Source organism: Tamandua tetradactyla, chromosome 3, assembly GCF_023851605.1.
Source record: "Tamandua tetradactyla isolate mTamTet1 chromosome 3, mTamTet1.pri, whole genome shotgun sequence".
Taxonomy (NCBI): Eukaryota; Metazoa; Chordata; class Mammalia; order Pilosa; family Myrmecophagidae; genus Tamandua; species Tamandua tetradactyla.
In genome coordinates, this window is record NC_135329.1 from 162121399 (window position 1) to 162135237 (window position 13839).

At 33.4% G+C, this 13839-nt stretch overlaps 1 protein-coding gene across 10 annotated transcripts in view; it reads left to right on the plus strand.

Moving 5' to 3' along the window:
* Positions 1-13839, plus strand: part of GULP1 (GULP PTB domain containing engulfment adaptor 1) — a 296264-nt gene that overhangs the window by 242628 nt on the left and 39797 nt on the right. For 9 of the 10 annotated variants that reach the window (XM_077154398.1, XM_077154400.1, XM_077154396.1 and 6 more), the window contains 3 exons: positions 3215-3286; positions 8547-8645; positions 11702-11839. In XM_077154398.1, coding sequence (XP_077010513.1) covers positions 3215-3286; positions 8547-8645; positions 11702-11839 — 309 coding nt within the window. Of the gene's footprint in view, positions 1-2854; positions 2992-3214; positions 3287-8546; positions 8646-11701; positions 11840-13839 lie in introns of those variants that run through there. The other variant, XM_077154401.1, reaches the window with a different exon arrangement.

Below are 13839 nucleotides of genomic sequence, written 5' to 3' on the forward strand. Positions count from 1 at the left end.
TGACCCCGCCATACAGCATACAAAAAAACAAAACAAAACAAAACACTAGCAGCCTGTATCCCAAGAACGAGGCCGGAAAAGGGAGTGAGTGGACTTTCAGTTCATCCCGTGGACTTCTGCTGAGTTTCTTTGTTTCAATAAGGGTGCCTCATTTGGCATTCGGCCATGCCCCACATTTTACAGTCCAAAACTCCTCTGGCCTGGTCTGTTCAGCTTGTTAGCAACCCTTCTTACGGGAACTGGGGGACAATCCCCTAGCCATGGCATGATTCAGTTCCAAATTTTCTTCCACTGTATACCAGGCAGAGTGGAGAAAGATGAAAACCATAGTGTTGCCACTCATCCACAGACTTTGTGCAACCTTTTATAGTGCTTATGACAGAATATTTCAATTATTTGTGGATTTGTGTACTATACAGCAAAATATCTAAAGCATTTATGCAGTGCCTTAAGTCAGGTTATCCCAGAATCAGGCCTTGAGGCAAAGATTTAGGTACAAGTGGTTTATTAAGGAAGTGCTCCCAGGAGAAACCAGTAAGCGAGTGGGAAAAGTGGGAAAGACAAGAGGGGAGAAGTACCAAGGAAGAGTGCAGTGTCAGGTGGAGCTCCACCCTCATCGAGGTCCCTAGGGAAGCTCTGCATCTTAGAATTACACCTGGGTGTTTACACCCTCTCCAGGCAAAGGAGCTGAACTTCTGTACTTCTAAACCATCTCAGCCATTGGCGAAGGCTTATGTTAATACGGAAGGAAGTAAAACACATCGCAGGCACTTCTAGCTCTCAGTACAGGATGAGGTTTCCATTACCTACCAAACTCGAGTGTCTTCCCCAAATGGTCATTAAATAAACGAATGACAATCCCTCAGAATTATAAGACACTTTGTGGTTTTTACACCTCTTATGACAGTTGATCTTCAGAACAATTTTATAAGGAGAGAACAATATCTTTATCCCTAGAGCTCATTCCAGCATGCTTTATCATATTTATATCATATTTAAGAGTTTTACAAATGATACAGATGTGAAATGCGTATAAATAAGAATCATTTAATCTGAGCTAACTGTTGTGATGACTTTTTATAATTTAAAATTATTAGAAATATAAGGAATGAACTCTTCATTTTAAGAATTATTTCTGTATAGGTCATTTAACATTACATAAAATGAAGTTGGGTTAAGTGACAAGCTTCATATTAAGATGTTTTTGTAGTTTAATTTCCACCATCATTCTCCATGTGTTTCATACCACAGATGGTTCAATTAAGACCGGTGTGAAAGAAAGATATAAAAACAGTTCCTGGAGCACTGCTAAAGACTGATTTATTTATAATACACTTAGAGTTCTTTCATAACTTTCCCATCTGGGCCTATTTGCATATACTACTTATGACTCATGACATTTCTGCCAAAATATGAATATTCTTCCGAAAATATTTCCATTAGCAAATACACCAGACTCTTCCTTCTTCTAATTCAGTCACTTAACAATGCCTTCTTGTTCTAGTTGATATAGAGCACCCACTAATTGTGAATCTCTCAGTGATATGATTAATTCAGAGAAGTTGGGATTTACCGCATGGATTTACTCAGAACTAAATGCTCCTGATGAGTTAACTCCCCTCTTCTTACTTGCACCCTGGGCCCTTTCTGGATCATCTAAAATAGCACTTTTCAAATCTGGTGGCACATTAAAATCATTGGAGTTTTAAAATATATGGAGACCCTGGCTTTGGCCTAGACCAATTACTTCAGATTCATAGGTAGTGAGGGAAGTTTGAAACTTCCCATGGGAATCTATTATGCAGCCAAGATTGAAAACCATTGATCTGCAACAGAAAGAAATGTTATAGATTCATTGGGTAAGGGATGAATTTGGCTGTCTCCCACATCGTGGTAGCAGTTTTAATTCCTTTTAAGCTAAGAAGCTCTCCATTTACTTTGGTCTTTTTCGTAGGCCTGACCAACTGAAACTTGAGGTCACAGTGGTACATACTGATAGCTAGGCCCCCTTGTAAGAGTTATTTAGTGTGATTTCAGCATGTCAGAAAAAGGAATCGTTTTATCATATAATTTCAGAACTGAAATTTCTCTTTACCTTATGCGTCTAAGCTTTACTTTTCCTTCTCCATGAGCTCATCAAGAAGGATATCAGCAGCTGTCTCCTGAATTTTCAACTCACATTTTATATCTGACTGTTCTAGCTTGCTAGCTGCCAGATGCAACACACTGGAGATGGATTGGCTTTCAATACAAGGGGATTTTTATATGTCATGAATTTAATGAGTATTTCCTATTTGCATAGAAATATTTTATACAATTCAAATTCATATTTTAATTCTAATTGTTCTTGAATAATTACTGATATTACATGTCTTTTTAGGAGTTATTATCTCTCCCTATGGTAGAGATTTTATTATAACGTGATAATTATGAAATGTTTTTGATAGGTCAGATTTTAACTAAAAGCCTTCAGTGACTACGTTTCAGATATATTTTTAGGCTTAGCAGAACTATAGTCCATAAGATTTTTTAAAAATCTAGTTTAGTTATGCCTTTGTGGAGGACGTATATTGGGTATTTAAAAATAGCTTTGTCTTTCAAAATTCTCTATGCTATGTAATGTCATAATCGAAGAAATAATGAAAAATATTGATTTGAAATTATAGCCTTATTAAACCATTTTCAAATTTTAATTATCGAAGTATACTATTGCAGCTTAAATGTAGTAACAAATAAAAATCTTTTATATTCTTTGAATTTACAGATAAATTTTTATTGTTAATGTGTTAACTAAATTTTACTTTTGAGATCAACTTTAGTTCTTTGTTTTCTATACAATAACTTTAGTTTTCTTTTCAGTAAAAGTCTATAAAGGGCAGGCCATGGTGGCTCAGCAGGCATAGTTCTCGCCTGCCATGCCGGAGACCCGGGTTCGATTCCCGGTGCCTGCCCATGAAAAAAAATTTAAAAATCTATAAAGAAAGTATTCAGGTAAGTGTATGTTTGTTTTTTAAATGTTTATATAATAGGAATGTATCTGATCAGGTGTTATACTGTTTTTTGCAGGATGTAAAATAATATGTTAATTTTTCCATTTATTTACTATTTAGATTTGCATTACTATCAAGCCATCCTATTATGCACATGTTATAGTTCAAAATGACTTGATATATAATGCAGTAAAGCCTTATGTCTCACAGATGACCATTTTCAGTTTCTTGGCAGTACAGAAGTGGAGCATCCCAAAGGAACAGAAGTTGTGAGAGATGCCGTAAGGAAACTGAAGGTAAAAAGCATTCCAAATGTGTAGTGTATTGATCCTGTCTTAAGGCATCAGCCAACTGATGGAAATTCATGGCATAAATAGGTTTGTCACAGGTATAACACCACCCTGTTAAAAATGGGCTCTTAAATTTAACTAATCAAGAGACAGTCTTGATTAGTATGTAATAACAAACGTGTACCATTATTTATCTGCATATAGCTCACTATTTATATTTTTCGTAGGTGTAATTTCGTATACTCAACAAAGCGTTTTAATGCCAACATTTCATAATGATGACGTTCAGTTGTTTGCCTATACTTTGCTTGTATAGTGTGTTCTTATGCCCTAACTGAAAAACTAGTACTAGCCTAACAATTATTTCGAATAATTAAGATAGCCACTAATTGAAATTTAATCCCCAACAGCCTAACATTTTAGAAGAACACTTACAATATAATTCTGTTTAAACATTTTTCACAATGTTGCAGATTGTGGAAATGAGTCCAACTTCACTAAAATCAGAATGTCACATTGGTCTTTTATGCTTGGTATTTCTTTATACTGGAGAAGTTCTTTATTCCATCATCCAGAATCCCAAACCAAAAAGTAATGACAAGATGGAATGTGAACAAATGTTTCAAATCAGGGGCTTTCTAAACAACATTAAGTTTTATATGTCTTTTCTTGTATGGGGTTCTATATATAACTTCTATTTGATTTCATATTTGGCAAATTAGAAATGTACTCTTAGTAAAGAATTTGATTTACAATAAAATAAAAATTATGCTGGATAGTTTAGAAATGAATCCTCAGTTGATAGTAGTAGCTTCAGTCTTTCAGCTTTCTTTCAGAATAAATGTGTTTTCTAAACCATCTTTCTGATGATGGCAAATATTTTGTATACCAGGAAAGCATACCTCAGGATAATGGTTCACAAACTAGTGAAAATGCACAAAACAATTAATTTTCTCTATTTTATTACATTTTTTAGTTGTTTGTTTGTTTCTATGTTTCAGGACTCAGAGCCTAACAAATTAAAGTATATATGGTTTATTTACATTTACTTTAAAAAATATAGCCTCTCAATTCTCTTTAATTCTGGTGTCATGCAAAAATGTCCAGAAGGTGGCAGCAGTGCTCTACTAAAAGAATAAATTTTGCTCTTGGTTAACTCTACCATGTGTACACATCCCCCATTTTAATCTCCTGTTCATTTTTTTTTTCTAAACACATGTATTCTGACTGCTATTCAGATTTTATTTTGCCACAAAAGTTCGTTCTTATTCACTTCTTTTTCAAAAGTTTGCAATAATGATGCATTAATTTCTCCTTAAGTGAGAGTTCAAAAATTAGTAATAATGCAAGACTATTTAAAACATTTAGGAGTGGCAGTAATGCATTTCTCATGCTCCTGTGTTTAATGATGACTGTTAGCTTTCAAGAAAATTTTAAAATCTTGATTAATTTTATTAGGCACTATTTTTCTTTCATTTTATGGGAATTTCTTTTTATATATTTTTCTCAAATCTAATGTTTTTTATAAGTATTGAAGTTTTTAATTTCAGATTCTTGATTTGTCAAAACAAACACACTTTTCTACTTCATGATCAGCCAAGATTTAAGAAAAAAACAAATTTTCCAAAATGTAGTAATTTTAAAACCCTGTAAACCTCTATGTATTTAAAAGTACTATGAAAGTAATCAGTTTAATTCTTAATAGTGGTTTATTTATTTTTATAAATACACCTAGTAAAAATGTTATTGGAGCTTCATATATTTCATAGCCTTTTCCCTCTTTATTGTTTTCCTGTAGACAAATATTATTAAACAGTTTTAAAACTCCTCAATTTCCCTGGAAATTAAAAAAGGAGAAAATTCCTAGCCTACATTTTGGAACAGGGAACAATCACTCCAATGGAGCTTTAGTAAATGAGATGAGGTTACTTCATGAAAATGATGCTTCTAGTCCTGTTAATTTTCATCATAGCGCTTTGTCCATTTGACCTCATTTTCTCTGATTTTTCTTCATAACCAGTTGTTTAGTTAATTAAATGTTTGGAGCTCAATATAATTATATTCATTGACAGCTTATTTACACATATGATTATTAGGAATACTTTCAATTAAGTTAATTTAAATATAAAGTGCCACCAAAAAGGAATGATAGCTTAATTTATTCTCTTTCTGAAATGACGGAGAGTAATTGGCCCAAAGTAATAAATTAATTAACTTTCCTGCCTTTTTTTCCCAAGTAATAAATTAATTGGGCATTCCATTAGTTGTATAATTATATTTCTTTAAAAAAAGAAAGTCCTCTGAGAAATAGGTGGAAATCATAAAAAGATGGCATTATAAACTTAATTGTGCCCCTTTAACTTTTTTTTTTAGTAGTTCTACTTACAGGTGACATGTATTTAATTAGGTACTTAAATATTTCAAGTAATACTTTTTCCTTCCCCAGTGTCCTATAGTTATACAAACTTGGTTTGCTCGTTTATTATATTGAGAAACCCTCCAGAATCCTTGTTTCATTCCCTTTGAATATTTTTATTGGCTTATTTGGTTCAAATTTTAATGGTAGAACACTCTGTAGATGATCAAGAAATGAAGCACAAATTGGAAAATTTGTAAACAAAAGTCACTTCAAGCATTAATAACATACAAGTAGAAAATAGAAAGAGAAACAATGCCATGTAGAAAAAAAGGATCAGCATTTTTTTAAAAATGTTAATTAAGAAGTATTTTGGGAAATAATTAGGAGGTCTGACAAGTACAGAAAAGGATTTATAATTGGAGGGAGCATGCAAACTATACAATACAATAAGCTTATGTTTTAGAAAACATTAGAAAATCAGGAAAAGGAATATTAAACTCTGTTTAAATATGGATTAGGGCGGGCCATGGTGGCTCAGCAGGTAGAATTCTCACCTGCCATGCCGAGACCTGGGTTTGATTCCCGGTGCCTGCCCTTGCAAAAAAAAAAATATAGATTAAACAAACAGAGCCATAGTCAAGAATTTTGCAGCATATGTGCAAATAATAAAGTCAATGTCCAGTATGAAACTTGACATACATGAAAATAGAATTAGGATTTTATTGTATAAATATAGAAAATGTTATGGGCAATGAAAAAAAATGGTATCTGCAAAACTAGGTTCTAGACCTAATTGGTACACATTCATTTTATGACCAAGGTAAATGATTAACTTGCCTGTGACTTAGTTTTCTCATCTTTGAAATGGGATTGGATGCTCTCTGAGGCTTCTTTAAGCACAATTCCTTCGTCCTGATATGAAGGAGAGAAAGGTTGCAGAAACCCTAGATCAGTTATTTTATGGCTCTCCCCCGAACCCCATTATTTCCTCTTTCACTCTCTTCCTTTTTACTTCTTACCTCAGCCCTTCCTCCTACCCTCTAGCCCCACCCTCTCTTCCCAGTCCCTCTCCCCTTCTCCCCTCCCATTCTCCACCCTGGCCCCTCCCTCTCTCCTCTGCCTTTCCTTATTTTTCCTAGCAGTAAAGAAATAACTCAGCAGATAAGTTAATATTAGTGGTTGTTTTGTGATAGGTTTTTGGAAACTGAAAGGTCCCACAATTCTTGTCAAAGGTCACAGGAATGGTTGTGTTCAGATGTGGAGGAAGCTTCAGGAACCATCATCGTTTCTGGAAACAACAGCACAGCACGTGGGACACAAGCTTAGAATGCCTCTGCAGCCAACAATGGGAATTCGTTCGTTCAAATACATTTACGGAGACGGAGAGCAGCTGATTTATTTTGTAAACCTTCTTATGCAAAAACCCCAAATTGTTTTAATTATATCAATTTGGGAAGGAGATTATGAAGGGAAAGAAACAGTAATCCATTTTTGGGGGGAAGAGAGCTGGAAAATTTTAAAAGATTTTCAGTGAAGCAAAACATGCTTCTTGAAGACAAAAAAGATTCTGTGGCACAAGTTAGTTGAATTCATGTGCAGTATGTAAGTGTTGGATTATTATTTAAGAAAAAAGCAACTGCCTGTATTCATAGAACAGGGAAGACAGCAAGCTGAAAAATTATACCACCCAAAATGGAATAAAACAAATGATACCCCTGGGATATCAAGCAGACACTTCAAGGCATTCATATATGCATTAATTATGTTACCCCCCCCCCCATGTTACTGCAAATCATGAGAACAGAAAAAGACTTTTAACCACTCTCTGCTCCTGGAATGAACTATATTGTGTGTATTCACATCTGCACCAAATTAGTGTGAAATGTACAATGCAAATAAATAGGACACATAAAAGAGCCTTGAAACCACACCCTGCTCTACATGTAATCTATTTTGAGAGGTTGGCATGATGCTGAAAAATTGCTATGCTAGAAATGACATTTTGAGGCCCTAGAAGAGGGGTGAGAGATCCCATTTGTATCTCTGTGCATGGATATATATATATATATATATTCCAAATAAAAGATTTTTAAAGCTGCTAATAAGTTAACACTCAAATATTATTGGATTCCTTTTTTTTTGCACAATCTGGCAACACTATAGGAGAGACAGAGACTACAACTACATAGTGCATGAATTTTCTTTTTAGATTTTATAATAGAACATAGTAAGCATTTACATATACTTACTAATTTAATGAGAAGTCACATTAAATATTATGAAAACATTGAAAACTTTGTTTTTAAGAGATTTCCTATATCGATGAGTCTACACTGATTGTAGTTCTGTATCTGAGTCTATGCCTTTGCTTCAGTTTGAGTATGGCAATCTTTCTCTTTCTATTCATTGAGTTGGTTGGTAGCTGAGTGAACCAGACCAGATAAATATCTGTAAATGACTAAAATGACATATCCAACAGCTAGTGTACTGCAAATTCTCAAAGCAGTTTAAAAACAAATGATCCACAGAAAAATAAATAGATTTATTTTAATGATCCCTCAAAGAATTTTTAGTTTTCTCCATCTGTTTGGTATGAATATATATATTTTTAAAATATCATGAAAGAAGTGCACTTTAAAATATCATGTTTTTAAAAACTTACTGAAAATCATTAAATTATTATTATAGATTACTGTGACTTTGATGTATTTATAAAGCTATAGAATGTTTATAAAATACTTCATGCTATTATATATGTATGGCAATAGAACATAACACATATAATGAAATGTATGTAGCATATATAATGAAAGTACAAACTGAATATAAACCCCAGATGTATATTTGTTTGTGTTAATCTTCCGTAGAAACAGAATCATAATTTTATGAAAATTTTTCCACTTTTAGTTTGCAAGACATATCAAGAAATCTGAAGGCCAGAAAATTCCTAAAGTTGAGTTGCAAATATCAATTTATGGAGTAAAAATTTTAGAACCCAAGACAAAGGTAAGGCAGTTTTAATCTCTGAATTGAGCGTGTTTTTGAATGTCAGAAGCACTGTAAACTTTAATTGCAAGTATATTTCTATTTAATGAATATTTCAAATTTGCTTTTAACTTTTAGTTCCTCTAGGTAATGGCAGTTTAAAACTCAGTAATCTTTGGGGTGGGAGCAACTTCAGGAATTGCTTTCTGAGCATTCTTTTAATCAGCCTGAGTTTGGGATTTAAGAGTTTTATTAAGTGTATTCAGCAGTGTTTAGACTTGTATTTAGGGAGATTTTGTTTATTTCTTTTTTCATGTTCTGTGAAGGTGCTGCATAGAGGGTGGTTCTCTGAGCCTGAAAGAAGATAAAAACTTCATGTTATTTATAAAGATGTCCTGGACTGGCTCTAATTTTCTTTAAATGTAATCAATGTAAAGTTAAGCTTCTTGTATTTAAGATCCTTTGCCCTCTGCAAATACAAGAAAAATGTTTTAAAATGTATTCTATTCTGCGTTCAAAACCATTAACATCTACTTTATTCACAGTACCTCAGAATTATGCTTTAGTAATTCAGATAAAACTATGAAAGGCAGTTTGGAAAAATTGTTTCACATTCAGCCCCAGTTAAAAATACATGTTGTCAATACTTTCCTGGAACATTCTAGCATGATTACTGACTGAATAATGCAATTTGAAAATCCAAATCAACAGCTGATGGAAGTGTTTTTCACAGTTCTACAACTTTGCATTTATCCCCTGCAGGCACCACTAATACTTTCATGTATGGAAATGCCACCTCCTGGTTTTATTTTGCCACACAAGCATTCGTCTGCGAACCGGAGGCACCACCTGGACTCTTGTTAGATGTGTAGAATCTGGGCCCCCATTTCAGGCTCACTGCATCTAAACCTAAAATTTAAGAAAAATCTCTGTGATAAACAGATTAAAGTTTGAGGGATTCTGATAGATTAAACAATCGTGTGGCTTTATGCAATGGTTTCCATTTTGTAGTCCATGAAACACCTATGTTAATAATCCCTGAGGTGTCTGCAAAAATAAGGTTTAGGGCCCATTTTAGCATATGGAATTGGAATTTCTAAATGTGGAAAATTTGTGCTTTTAATTTGTCTCCAAAATTGAGAACAACTGGACTATTCTGTGGATGCACCCACAGTTATTGTTCAATTTCAAATTAAACAACAATGACATTCCTTCAAACTTCCCAAGTCATGAATTTAAGCCCTCCCACAACTATCCTGTCTAATTGCCTCCCGTAATCCACCCTTAATGTTAAATAACAAAAAAATAAACGGAGACTCTTCTTTGATTATGGCTGACCAAAAATACCTAATGTTGGAATGGCTGAAAAAGAGAGAAAGCGAGCAATGAAACGATAGTGGAAGGGAAATTCAAGCACAGAGCAGGCTATGTGTAGTTTGCTGGGAAACGAGGCAGTTGAAAGCGAAGCATCACCTACTGAATGCTTACTTGACTGAAGTGACTTCATTAGGCAAGTGTTAATTACAAAGGAACAATAGGTTACAAGTGACAGTAAACTGGGAAAACAATCAAAGTGTACTTTTACTTCGTGCAATCAGAAACAAAATAATCCTGATCCTGCATTTCTTTATAAGAGCAAATAAATATAGTGGCAAATGTACAAACCAGAACATGTCATTTTTAAGTCCTCTTTATGCTGAAAGCTTTCTTCTCAACCTTAAAGATTCTGAAACTGCTTTGATGTGTGTGTGTGTGTGTGTGTGTGTGTGTGTGTGTGTGTGTATCCAATTAATCATTAATTTCATTTTTATCTGAATGTTTGAGCCTTGTCAAACCTACTTTGAAATATTTAGGGCCGATAATATATATTTGTGTATCATTTTTATGTGTTCTTGACCTTTTTTGGCTGGAGTCTATCTATGATGCTTCCTAAGCTAAAAAAAATCACCAAATTTATACGTACACCATACTCTATATGTTATAATCTACCTAGCTATTCTCACAGTATTGAAGATTTGGAGTGTTTCATGTTTTTCATTAATTGATACACAGTTTAAATATTTAGAAAACACAAATGTGATTAAATGCAATATATAGAGGGAACTTCTTTAGTCTTTTGAATTGAGAGCGTAATAATGGCATGTCTTTAAAATATAAAGACTTAAAATAACTAATAGTGCACATGCATATGTAAAGAGAGACAGATGCATGATACAAATGCAAATGTGGCAAGTGTTATACTGGTAATTCTAGGTGATAAGTAGATGGATATGCATTGAACTCTTTCTTTTACCTAAAGCTGTTATTTCCTGCATAATTTTATGGGGCCTTTTAAATGAGATTATTTTCTCAACTGAGAGATATATGAAAAGCTTTTTGAAAGCCTGGCATCAGCTAGTTAGAAAATGATAAAGGAAAAAATGTTTATTTTTATCCACTGGAGAAGTACTGGGTTGCAGTATTTGTCTTTCTACTGACTAGTAGGTTTGGTTCAGTGCTTTTTGGATGCTGTATGTGTAGATGTTTCTCATTCCATGCTCCGAGAAGAAAACTGCAGAAATTGCAAGGGTGACCTTCATAGATAGAAGAGCCTTTGAGCAACCAGGAAGACATGGAGATACTAGTTAGTAGGAAAACTCCAGGTGAAATGGTTTTATGTGAAATTGTATGCAAATGGAGCAGTGTTTAAACCTACTGCCAGTTAGTAGAAATGAGATAAAAGGAAAAGTATTCTGGTTTGAATCCTAGTTCAATTTATATAACCTGTGGAAGTATCTTAATCTTTCTAAGCCTTAGTGTCTTATGTAAAATTGCATGGTTTAGAGTAATGATCTCTTAAGATATTTGCAGCTCCGAAAGCCCATGAACCTTTAATCCTTTTGTAGTTTGCTTCTGTCATTCTAAGTACTATTGCAAGCAATATCTTAGTTTAATCTTGAACTAGGAGGTCTATCTCCATTACATATTTGTTTAAATTTAGGGTTTATACAATTATACAGGCAAAATTTGACAGGTGATTGTTCAGAAAATGGAAAAATGGAAAAACTAATAGTGTTTATTACTATGTGTGTTCACAGGATGTCCAGCATAATTGCCAGCTTCACAGAATATCATTTTGTGCAGATGATAAAACAGACAAGAGGATATTCACTTTCATATGCAAAGATTCTGAGTCAAATAAACATTTGTGCTATGTATTTGACAGTGAAAAGTGTGTAAGTATGCCAGATGTTTTAGGGTGTTTTTTCTCTGTTTTATAAGCCAGGAATTGTCTTGTTTCCGGCATTACTAAAAGTATTTAGAAATGAACACAGCCTGCAAATACTTAACTTCACTAATAGATTCATTCTGTCATGAGAATTTGCTTCAAGATTTCAGCCTCAACTAACTTCTCATGTTCATGGGCATAAGTTCACATGCACATTGTTTCTTAAAACATCATATGTGCTTATATTATGCATTTATTGGTCTTAAAATCATTTAATACATTTTTACCTTTATACCAAATATGATTAATTAATATGCCCGCAGTACAAAGAGCCATGGTGAACGAAAGTTAGTGCCCCCCTCTCCAAGACATGAGGGATTTGATGAAAATGAATCCTCTAAACTCCAGGAAATAAAACTGAAAGACTTCTTAAGATATCTCCAATAATTTGAAAATGTATTTCTTAATTTTCTTTATCTAGAAAGCTTATACTGAAAAGTAATAGCATTGTGTTTGTGCATGCACACGTGGTGTATCTGCATGTGAATATGTGAATAATGTTCTTAGCAAGTAAAAGCGATTAGGAAATTCCCAAGTTAAGTCCTGCCACAGTTCTTTAATCATTTGGAATCTTAAGGAAATCTCTGTGTCTTAATATAAGCACAAGTTAATTCTAATCATGACCTAGGCTACGTTTCTGTTTTGAAACGTAAGATGTGAATTCCAAGCATACATTGCAACCTTTGATGGCTTCAAATGGAAGACCATCTAATCTCAACAGCATTATTGGCTTAGACAAGAAATATAACTTGCTTCATTTATTTGCCATTTTTTCTTGTTGTCAAAAATAGCACAGGACTAATATTACTGTCACTATTACATTATTTATTTGTCTGGTTTCTTCTGTAAGCTCCTTGAGGACAAAGACTTTTTCATTTGTCAGGTAACTCATATGAGGCGAACAATAGATTTTTCAATTAAGATAATGTGGGAAAATTTAGAGTTGAGCAAACCATTACCTGTGTTTTTTAATTTCATAACACTCTTAGGGCATTCTATGAATGTTGTGAAACATCTCATCAGAAAAATCTGCTTATCCATATAAAAGCAATAATTTGTGCATAATGTGATGTTTTACGTCAAGTTCAAGTTGTTTTTGAAATTTACTCTTATTGAATGCATTATAATTACATGTTTCAAGTGTTTCTTAACATGATTATTTGAAGATATTTTTCTCTATTTGATGGAGAAGATTAAAGTTGATATTTGTTCAGTATCTTCTATGGGCAAGATATAATCACCTTTTATCACTTGCATCAAGCAATAAACTCAGGTGTCCTTTCTTGCCTTACCATAGAGATAGACCTTCATTGGGGGCCTTTGAAATGTTCATAGTTGATTATAAATATTAGCCTTCTTATAAATATTTGCCACACATTTTATCTTCATTGACCCCATCCAAATTTTTATATGATCCTTTAAAATATAAGCTTTCTATAAAACTTGCATAAAAGTATAAGACAAAACTTATGGCCCTCACAAGAGTAGTTTTAATTATCAGAATTTCAATTTGTTTGACCTGTCATTCTCTTTGGCTATAGCATGTTATCTTTCTTTTCTCGGAAGATTGGAAATAATTTCTTGAATCTTAGCAGTAGTGATTTACAATCATACTATTCCATAATAATCTGTTTAAAATAGCATTTTGGGTCTAACTTCAAATAAAAGTCCTTATTTGGTCCAGATTAGAATAGCTAATCTACATTTAGTGATTTCACCAACTGATTCTGGTGTAGGTAGATAGAAGTCAGGCACCGTAAAGCAAGGGTCCAAGAAATCTCTCTAACTACAAGTTGGCATCACCTTTATGAGCTCAAAGAGAACATGTTTTCTCAAATTTACATTATACTATCTTCATTACTGAAATTTCATTAGCTCTAATTTTAATGACTTTATTTATATAATTGATTTGAAATGTCTCTGTAATTTTTGATATGCCGTTCTCTC